At 35.9% G+C, this 15,411-nt stretch overlaps 3 protein-coding genes across 7 annotated transcripts in view; 1 reads left to right on the top strand and 2 right to left on the bottom strand.

Moving 5' to 3' along the window:
* Nucleotides 1-137: 137 nt before the first annotated feature.
* On the bottom strand, nucleotides 138-8,216 carry LOC112560712 (alpha-N-acetylgalactosaminidase-like). 3 transcript variants are annotated; one of them, XM_025232727.1, is made up of 8 exons: nucleotides 6,691-8,216; nucleotides 5,463-5,624; nucleotides 5,079-5,256; nucleotides 4,450-4,624; nucleotides 3,795-3,880; nucleotides 2,481-2,642; nucleotides 1,319-1,516; nucleotides 138-847 (listed from the first exon to the last, which is right to left on the bottom strand). In XM_025232727.1, exons 1-8 carry the CDS (start codon nucleotides 6,714-6,716, stop codon nucleotides 584-586), a joined length of 1,251 nt encoding a protein of 416 aa, XP_025088512.1. In that variant the 5' UTR covers nucleotides 6,717-8,216; the 3' UTR covers nucleotides 138-583. The 3 variants fall into 3 exon arrangements, with proteins under 3 accessions (XP_025088512.1, XP_025088511.1, XP_025088513.1); XM_025232726.1 differs by lacking the exon at nucleotides 6,691-8,216 and adding an exon at nucleotides 6,166-6,667; XM_025232728.1 differs by lacking the exon at nucleotides 6,691-8,216 and adding an exon at nucleotides 6,053-6,666.
* A 371-nt stretch (nucleotides 8,217-8,587) lies between these two features.
* LOC112560715 (alpha-N-acetylgalactosaminidase-like) lies at nucleotides 8,588-13,237 on the bottom strand. 3 transcript variants are annotated; one of them, XM_025232735.1, is made up of 8 exons: nucleotides 12,992-13,237; nucleotides 12,283-12,443; nucleotides 11,820-11,997; nucleotides 10,955-11,129; nucleotides 10,785-10,867; nucleotides 10,440-10,601; nucleotides 9,751-9,948; nucleotides 8,588-9,485 (listed from the first exon to the last, which is right to left on the bottom strand). In XM_025232735.1, the coding sequence occupies exons 2-8, from the start codon at nucleotides 12,435-12,437 to the stop codon at nucleotides 9,222-9,224; spliced, it is 1,215 nt and encodes a 404-aa protein (XP_025088520.1). In that variant the 5' UTR covers nucleotides 12,438-12,443; nucleotides 12,992-13,237; the 3' UTR covers nucleotides 8,588-9,221. The 3 variants fall into 3 exon arrangements, with proteins under 3 accessions (XP_025088520.1, XP_025088519.1, XP_025088521.1); XM_025232734.1 differs by having other exon boundaries at nucleotides 13,001-13,236; XM_025232736.1 differs by lacking the exon at nucleotides 12,992-13,237 and having other exon boundaries at nucleotides 12,311-12,443.
* Nucleotides 13,238-15,206: 1,969 nt separating this feature from the next.
* Nucleotides 15,207-15,411, top strand: part of LOC112560454 (CD109 antigen-like) — a 29,003-nt gene continuing 28,798 nt past the window's right edge. Inside the window, exon 1 of the mRNA XM_025232324.1 lies at nucleotides 15,207-15,402. Coding sequence (XP_025088109.1) covers nucleotides 15,327-15,402 — 76 coding nt within the window. The 5' untranslated portion in view covers nucleotides 15,207-15,326. The remainder of the gene's footprint in view (nucleotides 15,403-15,411) is intronic.

Genomic DNA, 15,411 nt, shown 5'->3' with positions numbered 1-15,411 from the left:
CTCGAACAATTTGGTTCTCGACCGTCCTCCCGGAACGAATTATGTTCGAGAACCGAGGTATCACTGTAATTGTAAACCACAGTGTGCATATGGCTGCCATAAAACACAAGGTACATTAAAAATTTGTAAGTGAGAGATGACAGCATTTTACTTTACTTTTATAACTCATTCACTTGCACAAGTATGAAAAAAATCTTTAGAAAGTTAAATGGAAACTGGGAAGTCATAATGTCTGGCTGCTGTTGTGAATAGTCAAAAGCTATATATAGTAAATTCAAATTCTGAACATTATAAAATTGACCAGATACTTAATACCGTTATCTGTAAAGCATCTTTGCCAACATTTGTTGATCGCAGTAAAAATACAATTAAACTGCATTTTTAGAAGGAAACCACTTAAAAACATGGCAACACTATATGAATACATAACCATATTACATTTGGTATTTACGTTTGAAAATAATGACATATATATAATTTTACAAATGGTTGATAAGACACATTCCTCTGTACTGATGTACTATAGTACCTGTTCACGTGTTATTGCACTTACTGTGCACAAAAAAAGGACAGTAAAAAAGATTTACACAAGTGGAATGATCTTAAGAAATGCAACGCTAGTAGGGTAGACATCAACAGTCAGAATATCATGTGGTCTATATAAACCCAAGAGTTCATTATTAAAAACCTCTGTTACATTGTAACCTGTAGTACAGTTAAGTTGAAACTGAGACAGAGTGGTTTCTACCCTGGTGGGCTGGCCTTTTATGTCATTGTTCAGAAATGCTATTGCACAACTTCCCTCCATAGCCAATGGCTTGATCCAGACACTGATTGAGTTTTGAATCTGTCAAGATAAAAAACAAAAATCAGCTTTCACAAACTTATTTCCACTAAACATTGATTTTGCAAGCAATTTTTATGGGTTTTAGTACTCTGATTATATTGCATGCCAGACTAAATTTCAAATGCTTATAGTGTGGTTACATATCTGAAGATACTACATCAAACTGCATCTAGCAGATGCAACATGTTTATAAATGGTTTGAGGTTATTAGTAAATAATAGCATTCACACAGCTTGTAAAACATAGGATCTATCTGTAAATAAATTCCTGGGTAAAGGTGAGTATGCAAACACAAAGTAAAGTCAACATTATGGGGAATGGGGGGAGATGCAGCTGTAGACCTTTACACATGCAAATTCATACAAGGACAACAATTTTTACCAAAATGAAATTTTTGCAGCAAACATATTTCATGTAGACAATTTCTATTTTTAATGTCTACAAGCAAGACAAAATCATCACAACAATAACCTCAAGTATTCTTTTAGCTGGAATGCCTCGAGGATCCTGGTTTATAGCAATCACATTCTTATTCTGCAGCAATGACTTTGCCCAGGGTTCAAAGTTGCGCAAATCCACAGACATAAAGAGTGGTGCTGAAAACATGGCCCACATAGCCATTTGGGCCTTTTGTTGACTGTGGCTTAGTCCAAAGTCTCCAATTATCAACTAATAAGAAACATGGATAAAGATTACTGATCAACAAAACAGTAAAACACTTGTTTTGGTTCACAAAAGTCCATTCATCTCGCACATTTTATTTTTTTAAACATGAATCCCGCGACAAAAGCATTTACAACCTTAAGAATCTAATTAAGTCAGCTGATTACCAATAAGTAAATTTCTAAGACATTTATCATGGATTATTTGATTTTTATCTTCCTTCCTATCTCTCTTTTTTGAACATGTATGAAGCATTTTTAAACAGAAGAGTAGAAATAAAGTGCATCTACCATAGTGGCCTTATGGTCCTCAAGGAGTAACAACGAATAAACTAACCATAGTCATAGATCAAGTGCACATCTTTCATAAGCATATATTCATCTAGAACAGTGGTGGGCAAAGTACAGCCCTCAGGCCGGATGCAGCCTGTGGACAGCTTTGGACTGGCCCATCTGCCAAAATGTGAAATATGCTGGTCTTCATTTTTTAAAATTCAGCCTAGGTTAATTTGATTGAAATTTAAATTATCAAGTACAGGAGTGTTAGAAATCAGCAGTCCATAACATTCTAACACAGACAAAGTATAAAGATAACAAACAACATGGCTGACGTCCGATGTAGTTGTTAGAGAGCATATGGGGCAGCTGCCTTCAAAGGTAAGGCTGGTTTTATAGTTTTATTCTGAGTGAATTCAAAGAGCTTCACTTTATGCAATAAATTTGGTAAGTGAACGCCATTATGTACTCATTTGTTGTTCATTCCATTGTTACTAGGTTTGTTGTGTAGTGACCTGGCCTAGGTTGTAGATATTTTACTGGCCCGCCAAATAGCTTAGAATTTTGAGACTGGCCTGTAAAAAGAAAACTTTGCCCCCCACTGATCTTGAAGATGTTCATAATGTTCATGAAAAACTTTTTAAAAAAACATTATCAAAGAAAAATAAGTTTTGTTTTTCAGGCTTCTGCCTTACCACATCTGGATCAGCCCAACCCCCGGGTCCTGTGAAGTCACTGAAGTTGTAGGGGTTTGTCCCAAAAAAATCTATGACTTCATACACAATGTTCCAAGAATCTTCCATATCCCTGCTGGTGCGCCACATGTTGCATGTCTTTCTTACTGCAGCATAGTCTGCCTAAGCACCAAGATTTAAAAGCATGCACTCAGTCATGTGCACCCACAAAATAATACTGGCATTTAGCAACAGTGTAAAATAATTAAATACACTTATAACTTAATTATAACATAATAACAGTAGCAGTTACAAGATAAACACAGTTTAGGGAGTGCTGTTCCTCAAATTGGAAGGCACAGAAAATAGAAATTTCTAGGCAATACAAAGAGGCAAATATCAGATTATTGTACTTGGCTAATCATGCACCAACATGTGTGTGGTCACACACATACGGCTAAGAATGTGAAAACTGAGAGGGGTAAGCTCTCTGATGTAAAATAATTCTAATATCACACTTGCATTAATCCTGAGAGAGAGTGATGAAGATAAAAAGTGAACTTTTAATGGATGGGACAAAAGAACAAGCGCTTTCATCGGATAAATTTGGTCTTGATTTCTAAAAGTGCCAAATGATGTTAAAAAAGTTCTCTGTGTAATCTATGAATTAAAAACATATGAGAGAGACAAGGATTTTTTTTAACACACGTGCATGAAGAACCAAACAGGCAGTTTCACATTTAATCAAAACTTCAGCTAGATTGCTAGAAGGTACCTATGTAGAAGACCAAGTGAAGGCTTTTAAGAGCAAGTGTGCACCAGTATTCTTAACCATCTTAAAGTCTGTTTAAAGTATACCATCTGTAACTATTATAAAAGCTTCAGTAAAAAAAATCCTAATGAATTCGGAGACCAGCTTTTAGCTGCTGATAGAACAAATTTTAAAACTGACAACTGGAATGATGCTATCTTCTTGCATTACTTCAATAACACTGCCAACTTTCAAGAACTGCAGTGAAGAAACAGCCATTACTTTTATTAATTTATCGTTCACCAAACTCTGACCTCTAGAACTTCATATCTCAAATTCACTTCTACATTGGTAAAATCATCAGAGTATTAATGCAGAGCAGACTGTTGCTTCTGTGTAGAATGTAACTAGCAACTAAATGAGAAGATACCAATGATGCCCAACATGTAAACTATAAACAAGATAGCTTAAAATAAAACCTTAGGAAACACTGTAGAAGCAAAAGTAGAGTGACTGATGCTGACTTCAGCTTTTCTCCTGAAAATAAACATATTTACACAATGACTTTTTAAAATTCAGCTTACATGTCCTCCTTGATACAGTGGCCACTCACAGGAAAGCAATATCGGACGTTGGGTCTTGTTTAAGAAAAGCTCCATGGCTGGATAACCTATTAAAAAAGTGAGCCTTGGTAACCGTTGATAGGTACTTGGGGCTATTAATCGTAATCTGTTATCAAAACAAGTCATTTTCTTTAAACTAAAATAACATTTCTAGCTACCATTAAATTTTTTTCAAAATATTCATAAAGCAGTTATACGAATTTTTCATGGCATCAACTATGATGAATTTTTTATGGTCTCAGTTATGATGAATTTTCACTTTTGTAAAGGTCCATGTATTCCAGGATATTCACTCATACTGAAGTAGTTATCTAACTTGTAAACTTTCTCACCAAAAATTGAGATTTTACAAAAATTGTATAAATAGTGCAAAAGTAAGTATAAACATGAGAACTTTTGCCAAAAACATGACTCAATTCATGCACTCTGCACCCACCTACAATATGTGCTGCATAATTTTGGCAACATAAAAATTTTGAACAAAGTGCTGTTATCATTTTCTTATCAATATGATAAACTGAAAATACCTATTTCATAATCTATCAAACTTTTTACTGCCAGTGTGGGTGAAAAATGCATATTTAAAATATTGCTTTCATCACCTCAGAAAGCTTACCATAGTCCATATCTTTGCTGTCAGAATTGCACCCATCAAATTTAACCAGATCCACTTCCCATTCTGCAAAAGTATTTGCATCCAACTCCATGTAAAACTCACTTCCTGGATAGCCAGCACATGTGTATGTTCCAAAATCCTCATAGATACCCAGCTTGAGACCTTTGCTATGCACCTAGGTTGTCAAACAGCAATTTTCTGGGTTACAGAAACAAACCCAATTTGTAATCTCTCAAATTTAAGCAGTCTAAATGTTTAATATTTTAAAAGTTTATAGTATTAAAGTAATTTATAATTTTACAAAGTATTCTATTATCATAAAAAGATGTTAAGATGAAATGCAACATCAAAGTTCAGTTATATATATATATGTCATCTAGCAATTAAAGCATTAAATACTGCTGGTCCTGTTGCAGTTATCAATGTCTGTACATTGTTTATCATATGCACAATTTATTTCAAAGAAAATGTTGAAAGTCACCAAAGACATAAAGGTCACATAGACCTTTAGAGAAGTTGCCTACATAATCCATCTAAGGGACCATGCAGGGAAAGCAAATTGACAGTAAACTATAAAACATGTCATGAAAATAGCCATAGAGAAAATGCACCCAAAACTTGTAACTTACATAGTCTGAAAGAGCCTTTATCCCATTAGGAAATCGTTCAGGATCAGCCTGAAGTTTCCCAGTCTTATTATCTCTCTCATTTGCCAACCAGCAGTCATCAATGCAAACATATTTATAACCCAACTCTCTGTAGCCATCCGCTACTATCCTGTCTGCCATGTCTCTATACAGTTTCTCACTGAAAAATGAAAGCAAGGAAAAGTGATATCTAAATGCAATATATTATTGTCAAATTATTTAAAGATTTGAAGAGAGAAAAGAGCTTCCATGACAATGACGCAAAAGAAATTGCATTAAAATTATCACAGCTCATGTGCATCAACCCTTCTTCATCCATTTTTTTTACTCTCTTCTTCTCCTCATGATGAACATTACTATAGGTACCTGATGCAGGTATCAGGAAAGTTCTTGCAATCGGTATTACACCGAAACCGCTCCCAAGACAACCAGCCCATGGGTGGTGTTCTTGCAAGTCCATTTTCTAATGCCAATGTCACACAAACAATGGATGAAAGAACAAGCAGCTCCACACTGCTGCAGAAATTTCTGCAAGAAAAGAAATATAAAGTATTATGACTGAAGTACTCTAGATACGTGCATACAGTCCAATAAGGCTGACCATTAAAATAAATATTACAACTACTATAATAACAATTATATGTGGTGCTGTCTTGGGAAGCAGTATGCAGCTTCATGACCAGACTCCGAGACTCACATTAGTAATTAGTAAGAATTAGGGGAGGGGAGTGTGCATTTACAGCTTTATGATAAAGTTATATGGCTTTTGTCAGGATAAAGTTTTTAGCTTTACTGACTTATCAGAGAAATTTTTTAGATGGTGACCAAGTAATTAAGCTTTACCTAATGTAGCTATGAAATTTTTCGCAGAATTGAATACCAACAATGAGCCCTTTACGAAGATTCTGATATCCTGCTTTATAGAGCTTCAAACACTATATTTAATTAACCCTTACCTCATTCCTGACTGCATGTTTATTTATTTATGGGGGAGTGATAAATGGGGAAGAAACCAAAATACCAGCAGAAAACCCCCCAGCAAAAAAGGTGTCGCATATCCAGAAATTACAGCTCTAGACTTTGACGATATTCACTGCAGTGGTGCCAAAAGAGCATCGATCTGTATTGCTGACCGCTCCACCGCAGTCTTGAATGGTTCACTGATTTACATAACGTGAAATGCTTCCAGCACAGTGAGAATTGTACATCACACGTGATGAAGACCCTGCAGTGATGATAAGCGAGTTTTTTTTTTTTTTTTTAACCACTATATATATACCACGGACGTGTACATGCATACAGATTCATGATATATAACGCATTATTCCTGCTCCTGAAAAGCTTTATTTCTGGAGCTCTTCAAGTTGTGAGGTACCATACAAGAAATGCCGGCGCTTCCATCAGACGTCAAAGCTGGAATCGTGTGACTGCAAGGCCCTAACAAAACCCAACTTCATTTATTTTTATATCGTTATCCAGTCATTGCTACTGTGCCTACTTGTTTGTGTAACTTCTGCTAGGCTGCAAAGATCGCCTTCTACCCTTCGATAAAGTTTTGCCTACTTGTTGTGAGATTACCGTAGTTATTACGTACGTTGACATATCAGCACCGAGAATCATGGAGTACCGACAGATGACCCACTGATTTGGATTCAGCCTTCGAGATGGGATGATATATATCAGTAACAATAAATGAAGCAGTGTGATGGAAAAGCCCTAAAATTCAGCTGGGTTTTCTGACTGTTTAAAGAGCCTTTATGGATAATTCATTTTCCAGTAAAGTCTTACATGAAACGAGCTCATATGACACAATTTTTGACCCAATCATGGAAACATGAGACGGGAGGGGGAGGGGAAACTAGCGTACGTAGCTCGCCTACATACTACATCCGAAAAAAAAGGGGGACTGTCCCCGAAAACGGGGACGGATGATCATCTATAACTACTATAATAAGCGGAACAGCTATGCAAAGACGCCTTTTCAGGTACCAAACCACAACTATACTAACCCTAACCCTGAGTTCTAGACATGGACAGACGTTGGTCTGCTCAAAAAGGCAGAGCTGAAAGAAGCCCGCTCTTTTTTTTTTTTCCTATGGTGCACGGATCGAGGCACCACAGATTAACAAGTTCAAACGCTGGTGGAAAGATATATCCTTCTTGATGCACCAGAAAACACTTTCATCATTAAATATCTAACAGCAAGGAAAAGCTGCACTAGATGTACCCTTTTCTTTTTTCTGGTATTGCTTCTATAGTGTACTTGAAAGAAGGGGAGACAGCAGTTCATTAAGTTTATTTATTGATGTTGTGCATTAATTACTTAATGGAATAAGCTTATGGTAAATGAAACTCTGGTAGTTCAATAGTTAACCTTGCCAGAAATTGATTTTGGCTACAAAAGGTATACCATGGCTACTATAGATTATATCCAATTTGAATAATGAGCTGCCTTCTCAGCCAAGTGCAATCCATTCTCTCTCATGTTCTCTCAGTGATCTTCAGCATATAAAGTCCAGATTTTATAAAAGGCAGCTGTACGTCTTTTTTCTGGGTTTATTCTGTTAAATTCAAATGTGGGGGGAAAAAACATCATAAGGATATGTATATATACAGTAGATATATATATGTTGTGCATGTCTTATGTGCATGGTATCGATCTGTACTTCAATATGTGTACAATACAGACAGTAAAAAGCAATTTTTACTTGATGTGAATTTGCCCCTGTCTCCCCACAAAGCAAAGTAATACCATTATTCAAGTCTTATAATGCATTAAACTTCAGAGATATGTAAATACTGTGTTATGATTATAAACATATATGAAATGAAAGCATCTGCTTCACATAAGGAATTTTAATAATTTTTTAAACTCTTCCTATACATTTCATACCCTTAGATCCAAACACATCTTCATTTGTCTGTATTGAATGAATTTTGTGGATTTCTTATAGAATTCTTTTAAAGTTGAATTTAGATATTGCAAATTTCTGTAAAGCAAGAACTGTCTGTATATACAATTGCAAATTGTAATACATATACTTAATTCCATTCATTCTGCTGGAAAGTATACTCATATCAGCAGAAGGAAGTTTGTGGCATGTCCTCTATATTCTGCTGTTATTTAATTGTAGAGATTACGTAAAAGGTCTCGATCAGTGCTTTAGTGAGCAGTACAGAATGCTCTTAATTACATAGTATTACAGGCTTCCATGCGGTATTCTCCACTGTTGCCAGTCAGCAATCAAACCATCAAGGTGAAAAAACAACTCTTTTACTGAATGTGCATATATTGTGTGTTGTAGCCATGATGCTCTGTTGTTGCTAGTAATATGACTTTTGGAAATTTACAGCAATTGAAAGACAATCCATAGTTTTGAGTTGAACACTATATGAAAAGTACAAGACACTGGAACAGCTGATAATGATCAGAAAGGACTAAGGAACTTGATGGTAAGGGAACTCACTCCAACAAACTTTGTCACAACTTCTTAAAAGGAGAAGTAATTACTTCTTTATTAAGAATCCCAGTAAGTCTACTCATAACATTGATAACAGGAACAGTAACAATAATAAAAACATTAACACTGATAATAATGTACATTAGTGTAGGTCTCTACCACAACATCAGTGGCATGCTCTGAGCGCTAATCAAGAACATGAACAATATGAATGGTAGAAATTGTACAACAAATGAAAAAAGCAAATGCTACAAACAACAGCCAGACTGAAACATGTGATCTGAATCTGCAGGTTTTTCTTAATGTGTGTTTAGAGACAGATATAGTAAGATATAAGATTCTGAGTTCTGAAAAGCGGTGTGTCCAGTCTCAGGGAAGACGTGTAAAACTGAGTGTCATCCACGAAGGATAACAGTGGTCACATTAATAATCACATAATCAATCAATAAAAGTTCAAATTATTCAAATGCCATATGACATTTAAAGACATATTCTTTTCAACACTCAAACATCTTTTTAGTTGCAAAGAGAGACTATTCTTGTAAAAAAAATATTTTTAATGTCATTTCTTTACTATTGTTGATCAGCACAGAGTGTGACTTGCTTTGGTTGTGATGCTGCATGATATAAGCACTCATTATTATTATTATCATCATTATTAAGCCTACAAAGGTACCGCCTTTAGAAAAACTATGCTAGATGGGAAAACATTAACGAGAAACTTATCTGTTGGTTTATAGATGCCAAATGGCACATTTTCAAAAATTTCAGTCACATTATAACCATTTGTATTTCTTAAGCCAAGGAAGAACAAGGTTGTTTGACAGGGTGTGAAACCTCCTCCACCATTTATGTTGAGAAACGCAAGTGCAAAGCTGCCTTCAGCAAACAGTCGCTTGAGCCATACTGATACTTGTGTTCCTGGAAACTGCAATAAAATTCAAGCTGTTATTGGTCTCATGGAAAACTCTTTTGATTAACAAGTATTTGGATGTAACTATTCATCTAGTTCTGATTATGTTTGTAATTTGATGGCCACACTTTGGAAAAGTTCAAAAGTTATTAATAAAAATCAAGTTTGTCTTCTTGATTCTTAATATTTATTCTATGTGTGTGTGTGAGAGAGAGGGAAGAAGAGAAAGATCTTATAATTATTGTGCCCATGAAAACTCAAAAAACAGTAACATATTCACTTGGTAAATTTTGATGGCTTGATTTCCAAGTGGGTCTTGATTGATGGCTATCACATTCTTGTTCTGTAGAAGTGCTTTGGCCCTAGGATCAATGTTGCGGAGTTCAACAGACATAAGGAGAGGGGCAGAAAACATAGCCCACATAGCCATCTGTGCCTTTTGTTGGCTGTCACTTAGTCCAAAGTCACCCACCACAAGCTACATGAAAAACAGACATATACAACAGCTCCATTAGCTTCACTGAATTAGTATACTACTTTTAATGATTTAATAGATGTCCCATTTCTTTCCTCTGGCAGTTAACATTCACAAGTATCATTGATATTGTTTGACTGACAACAAATTGCAACCAGTTTGTTTCTACTTTCTGTCACAATTCCACTTAATATTTTTATTTTATTGTATTCAATGCCCCATTAGCTTCAGTCAAACAAAATGTGGCAATAATGATTGTAATAAAAGTGGAAATGAAGATGATTAATATAAGGTCTGTAAGCAACTTTAATTTTGTTTAGTCTTTGTATGACAACTTTAATGTATAATAACCATTTAGGTAGGTTAGGTAAATTAAAAAAAAAATTAGAAATATGAAAACATACATTTTAAAAAGAGAATATCACTATTATGAATAACTACCTACTTAATTCATGCAAATTTCACATGTTTTTGCTAAACAAAAATATGCTTGCCATATCAGGATCTGCCCAGCCTCCTGGACCTGTGTAGTTACTGAACCACTCTTTGTTCTGAGCATAAAAGTTGATGATATCAGTAACAGTATCCCAGCTGTCCTCTACATCTCTATACACACGCCACATATTGCAGGATTTCCTTACAGCTGCATAGTCTGGCTGTAAAAACAAAATTAAAACTTCACATCCTGATAGCATTAGGCATACTGCAATTAACAGAGATTCAAACTCAAAATTTCTTTTTCACAAAATTACAACTCAAAACACTTCTTATAGATTCCCTGTATCAAAGACAATGATGGCTATAAATAATTTACTTGGCAATAGTAATTAATATCTTACTGTTGGAAGTGCATGAGGCCATTCACATGAAAAAAGAATGGGTCTCCCTGTATTGTTCAAAAATATCTCCATTGCTGGAAATCCTGCCAAAGGAAATAAAAAAGCTTTAAAAAATATAAAAAAGAAGAATAAACAAAGACTTGAACAGAAGAAGCTGCACAAATACCTACCATAGTTTAGATCATCATGGTTGTTGTTGCAGGTATCAAATTTCAGCATATCAATACCCCACTCTGCAAAGGTGTTTGCATCTGTCATGAGATAAAACTCACTTCCTGGATATCCTGCACAGGTTTTGCTGCCAAAGTCCTCATAGATTGCAAGTTTCAGGCCTTTGCTGTGAATCTTATAGAATGAAACACCATTTACTAGTGCCGTTCACAAAGAAATTAATTACCAGTCCAAAGTATGGCATAAAAGGTTCCTCCTTAAATTATTTTTAAAAGGTCAACCCAAGTTCATTTATACTTTGAAATAAATGGGTTTAGTTCATTGTGATACTTCCCCAAATCCAAGTGAATAAGTTTCATTTGTAAAATACATGTTTCTGAACATTAAAATTCCTACTTGTACTTTAGAAAGAGATCAAAACCTCAAAGTAATTACAAAACTTTAAACACGCTGTTAAAGTAATGCTTTTTCAATAATGTGCTCAAATCTGTGACATTAGCTTTTGCTGTAAAGATGACTAATTAGAATCTGGGTCCATGTATATGCAATTTTAATACTTTTTTTTAAATTAATGCATTTTTATGACAAACCATGCAATGACTGTAATTAGGTCAGTAACTTGCTTAAGTTCATGCTTGATTCAGGTTAGCCTTTGAAAAGAAAGTTAAGAGCAAAAATGCAGGTGGCATCAGGTTTGCTTCTTTTCTTAATTTTCTTTTCATTTGCTATGTAAATTTATTCCAGCAAATTCACACACACTAGTGACTGGCAAATTTTAAATGATTGGCTATTAATGAGTAAGAATAGTCAAAACATCAGTAGCATAACATCTGACACATCTGAAAATAAGGTAAATGAACTTGCATAATCAGCTAAAGCCTTCATTCCTCTTGGAAAACGAGCTGGATCTGCCACTAGCCTTCCTGTCTTGTTGTCTCTTTCTTCTGCCATCCAACAGTCATCAATGTGAACATATTCGTAGCCAACTTCCTTATAGCCATCAGCTACTAATCTATCAGCCATATCCATGTATAGTTTTTCACTGAAAGAAAGAGAAAAGTGTTTTGGAGATTGAACATAACTTATTCTGTTTTAATTGACATTACTCTTCACAGATGTGTGGAGAGGTGTATATCTGTGGCACACTTTCATTTAACTGCTCAAGGTATATGTAAGTCAGAAATTATTCTGAAGCTGACCATTTTATCAGATGCATAACTCTTGTAATGACAAAGCACAAATTAAGCATGCACCTTATATTGCATAATCATATGCACAACACAATATTGGGCATTTTGTCACTGACAAATGAAAAAAATCTATTCACCCTATACAAATATCTGGGTAGTCCTTACAATCTGTGTTACATCGAAAACGCTCCCAAGAAAGCCATCCCATTGGAGGTGTAAGTGCTAGTCCATTGTCCAAGCCAGAAGACAGCTTCAGAAATGTTGCTATCGCCAGAACAACTAAATGCATCATTTTTTCCTGCAAAAGAGCAAAGCATTTTACTTTTTTTTCTTATTTCACAGTTATGCACATCTTGGAGGTGTTGATCTGTATGTATGATTAGGAAATTATTCAAGGATTTCCTTTTTTCTTTCTTACAGGCAAAGACCCATTTTATCTTACAAACCCCTAATGTGTATGGTGCAAGCAAAGGGTATAGAAGCTATATATATATGGTGCCATAAAGTAGACACAATATCTCATCTATATTGCTTTACAGATATGATCGAGAGATGTGAGCTAGATTAGTATATTATTTGACTTTCACGTAATGACAGGAAATAAAAAGCTAAATAACTGTGTTATTGCCAGAGACAAATTAGGCACATGAGTGTTGATCTTGTTCTGTGTCAAAAAATGTTTTGAAAGACAGTGTAAAGCTTTTCGTACTTGCATGTTGGGTTGTTCGTCGTATTTACAGAATGTTAATATACCTGTCTGACTGACTGAGCCCAGTAACTGTTGTATAGGTGACTCACAAATGCTGATTATTATTATTAAAGACTGTAAAAGTATTGCATATATACTTTGCTCACTCAATTGTATGAGCTGCTGTACTCCTCACGATCGATGTTTATGTCATGCTCCGTGTGGGAAGTTTCCCTTGCCCTTTCACGCCCACCAATCGAAGGACACAGAGTGGGTATATATGGGACAGGTCACCATGCACTCCAGTGATCACTTCCACCCCGAAACTTATCGCCATAGCCATCTCGACCTCACATTGGTCATGTGACCCGGCAACACACTTTGTCGAGGACTGTCCTTCAAGGTACCTTGGAGGGAAGTCGACAGATATGGTCGATAGTTTTAAATGAGATCATCGAGTGCAGTAAGATAAGTACCGGTCAGGCATCTGTTGTTTCCTGGCTTATCTCTAACATCCTGGTTCTATGCATCGTCAGCAGCATAAAGAATCTTATTAAAATTTGGCTTTTGGGTGGAGTAGTTAATGCGACGCAGAACTAGGAATGTTTTCAATAAACAATTGTACACGCGTGCGTGTGCACATATGTACATGTTTGTCTATAGGAGGATCGCCAGTCGACTAGACCACTTGCCAACTCGACCACTGTTGGAGGTGAAACGTAGGAGATAAGGTGAATCGCCTGTAAAAAAAAATATCCATATAATGGACATTTCTTCTAAAAAGTAATTTTATTTTCTTTTCCTTCCACACGCACATCTCATGTTGAAGAGTGGTCTGCACATGCACAATAGCGGATTTGTCCAAATTAAGTCGACTGAAACGGTTGACAAAATATATTAGACATGTCCTTTACTTAAATTTTATTGAAAAATATTTAAAACGTGTTTGGCTTCATTTAGAATAACCGACGTTGAATAAATTTGCATGGACACTTTAAGACTGAAGTGCTTGAAACTTTCTATCACTAACATAAGCTAGGACTTGCTGGATTACATAGCAAGTCAGTTGTATCTACCTGTGAATGTAAGTCAGGGGGTTAGTCAAGCATCCAATGGTCTTGGTGTTTTCCTTCAGTAAATCGATACAATACCCGATACAGCAACAGCAATCTATTCTGCTGTATGAAAAGTCAGAACAATGATATTTCTGCTAGTTTCTTGAGGATATGGATAGAAGGATTTTTGATTGACACATCGTCTTAAAACACATGCGCTTGAGTCATACAGGCTGTTTATGAACTGCATAGAATGATGCTAGTCTACAACTGTCGAGCTTCAACCACAGGGGAAAAAAAAGAAGGTCAGATAAGGCAAAGGGTCAAGAACATATTTGTAGTTTTAAAAATCAAATTGAATCTTTATAAGCTGTTGGAATGGACATTTCTTCACTTCTGCGTTGCTTATTCCGTTTTTGTTCCACAGCACTGTAAATTTGTATCTTTAGTCTCTGAGAGAAGGATAATTTTCTGTCATTAGTCTACATTTTATCTGACGGAAACGTTGGCCAAAAAGATTAATTGTTGAATTAATCCATGCATTACTGAAAAAATCCGTTGAATTGTTGTGTTTTCTCTCAGACCTGAGAATGAAGGGACTGATACATGTGTTTGCTTGCACCATTGTTGTGACTGTGTCAAGTGGATTCTCAGCAAGCTCACTACAGGATGTGTCCTACCCTCCTGCAGACCCCTACACCACCGTCTCATCCAATGCATATGTTGCACCTAAAACTACACCAGCAAGATCAAGGTATTTTCGGCTGATTGCTGTTTATGAGAATTTTCATTTCAAGCCGAATGGTTAGAACGCTGGCGTACGGATCGAAAGGCGCTCAGGTTCAATACCCGGACAGCGCGGGTCACTTTCCCCGAGTCGACCCAGATGACAGAAATGGGTATTTAATGGAGGAAGTAAGAGTGAGGGAGATGAAACAGACAGTGGCACCCTCAGGTAAGTTGGCCCCGGGGGAAAGTAAGGCCTCTAACACCTACCTCCCTAACGACCTGAAAAGGTCATGGGACAACCTTCACGTTTACCTGTGATGTGTGCTGTTCACCGCATTTTTTTTTTTTTTTTTGGTTACACCCTGTCAGCATAATAGTCTGTTAACTTGCCACCAAATCTTAACTTAGTTTCAAGTTTGATTCACTTGAACAATAATGATAATAAGAAAGCATATTTTATAAATATACTACTTTTTAATTATAATACATTAAGTAATATGATTACCTAATACTGTCAGATGTTTTCATCACTTTTCTTCAGAATTTTCGCTTCACATGCTGTTTCATTATCAGCAACTATATACAAGCTATTTTTTCCCGTTTCAGAGAGCCTTATCTGGTTACTGCACCACAGACTGCCAGACCGGGGTTCAACTTTTCGTTGGTAGTTGACTTATTTGTTGACAGATCAGTGGACCTGCGGGCTCGAATGTACTCATATCGCGAAAACTATTATCAAACCTTTGAGCAGAACATCGTAACAGCCTCTGGTTCATACGTGAAAGGTGGGCACT

This window comes from Pomacea canaliculata, linkage group LG3, assembly GCF_003073045.1.
Source record: "Pomacea canaliculata isolate SZHN2017 linkage group LG3, ASM307304v1, whole genome shotgun sequence".
In the NCBI taxonomy this organism is placed as follows: Eukaryota; Metazoa; Mollusca; class Gastropoda; order Architaenioglossa; family Ampullariidae; genus Pomacea; species Pomacea canaliculata.
This window is presented reverse-complemented; position numbering and strand designations above follow the sequence as displayed.

Excerpts from the sequence above, each read along its gene's own strand:
- LOC112560715 (XM_025232735.1), bottom strand. The coding sequence starts at position 12,437 with ATGATGCATTTAGTTGTTCTGGCGATAGCAACATTTCTGAAGCTGTCT. Across the intron at positions 10,602-10,784 it reads GGCCTCATGCACTTCCAACA|CCAGACTATGCAGCTGTAAG; the intron begins GTAAGATATTAA and ends TTGTTTTTACAG. Across the intron at positions 9,949-10,439 it reads GCTGGGCAGATCCTGATATG|CTTGTGGTGGGTGACTTTGG; the intron begins GCAAGCATATTT and ends TTTTTCATGTAG.
- LOC112560712 (XM_025232726.1), bottom strand. The coding sequence starts at position 6,212 with ATGCTCTTTTGGCACCACTGCAGTGAATATCGTCAAAGTCTAGAGCT. Across the intron at positions 4,625-5,078 it reads TAAAGGCTCTTTCAGACTAT|GTGCATAGCAAAGGTCTCAA; the intron begins GTAAGTTACAAG and ends TTGACAACCTAG. Across the intron at positions 848-1,318 it reads CAGCTAAAAGAATACTTGAG|ATTCAAAACTCAATCAGTGT; the intron begins GTTATTGTTGTG and ends TTATCTTGACAG.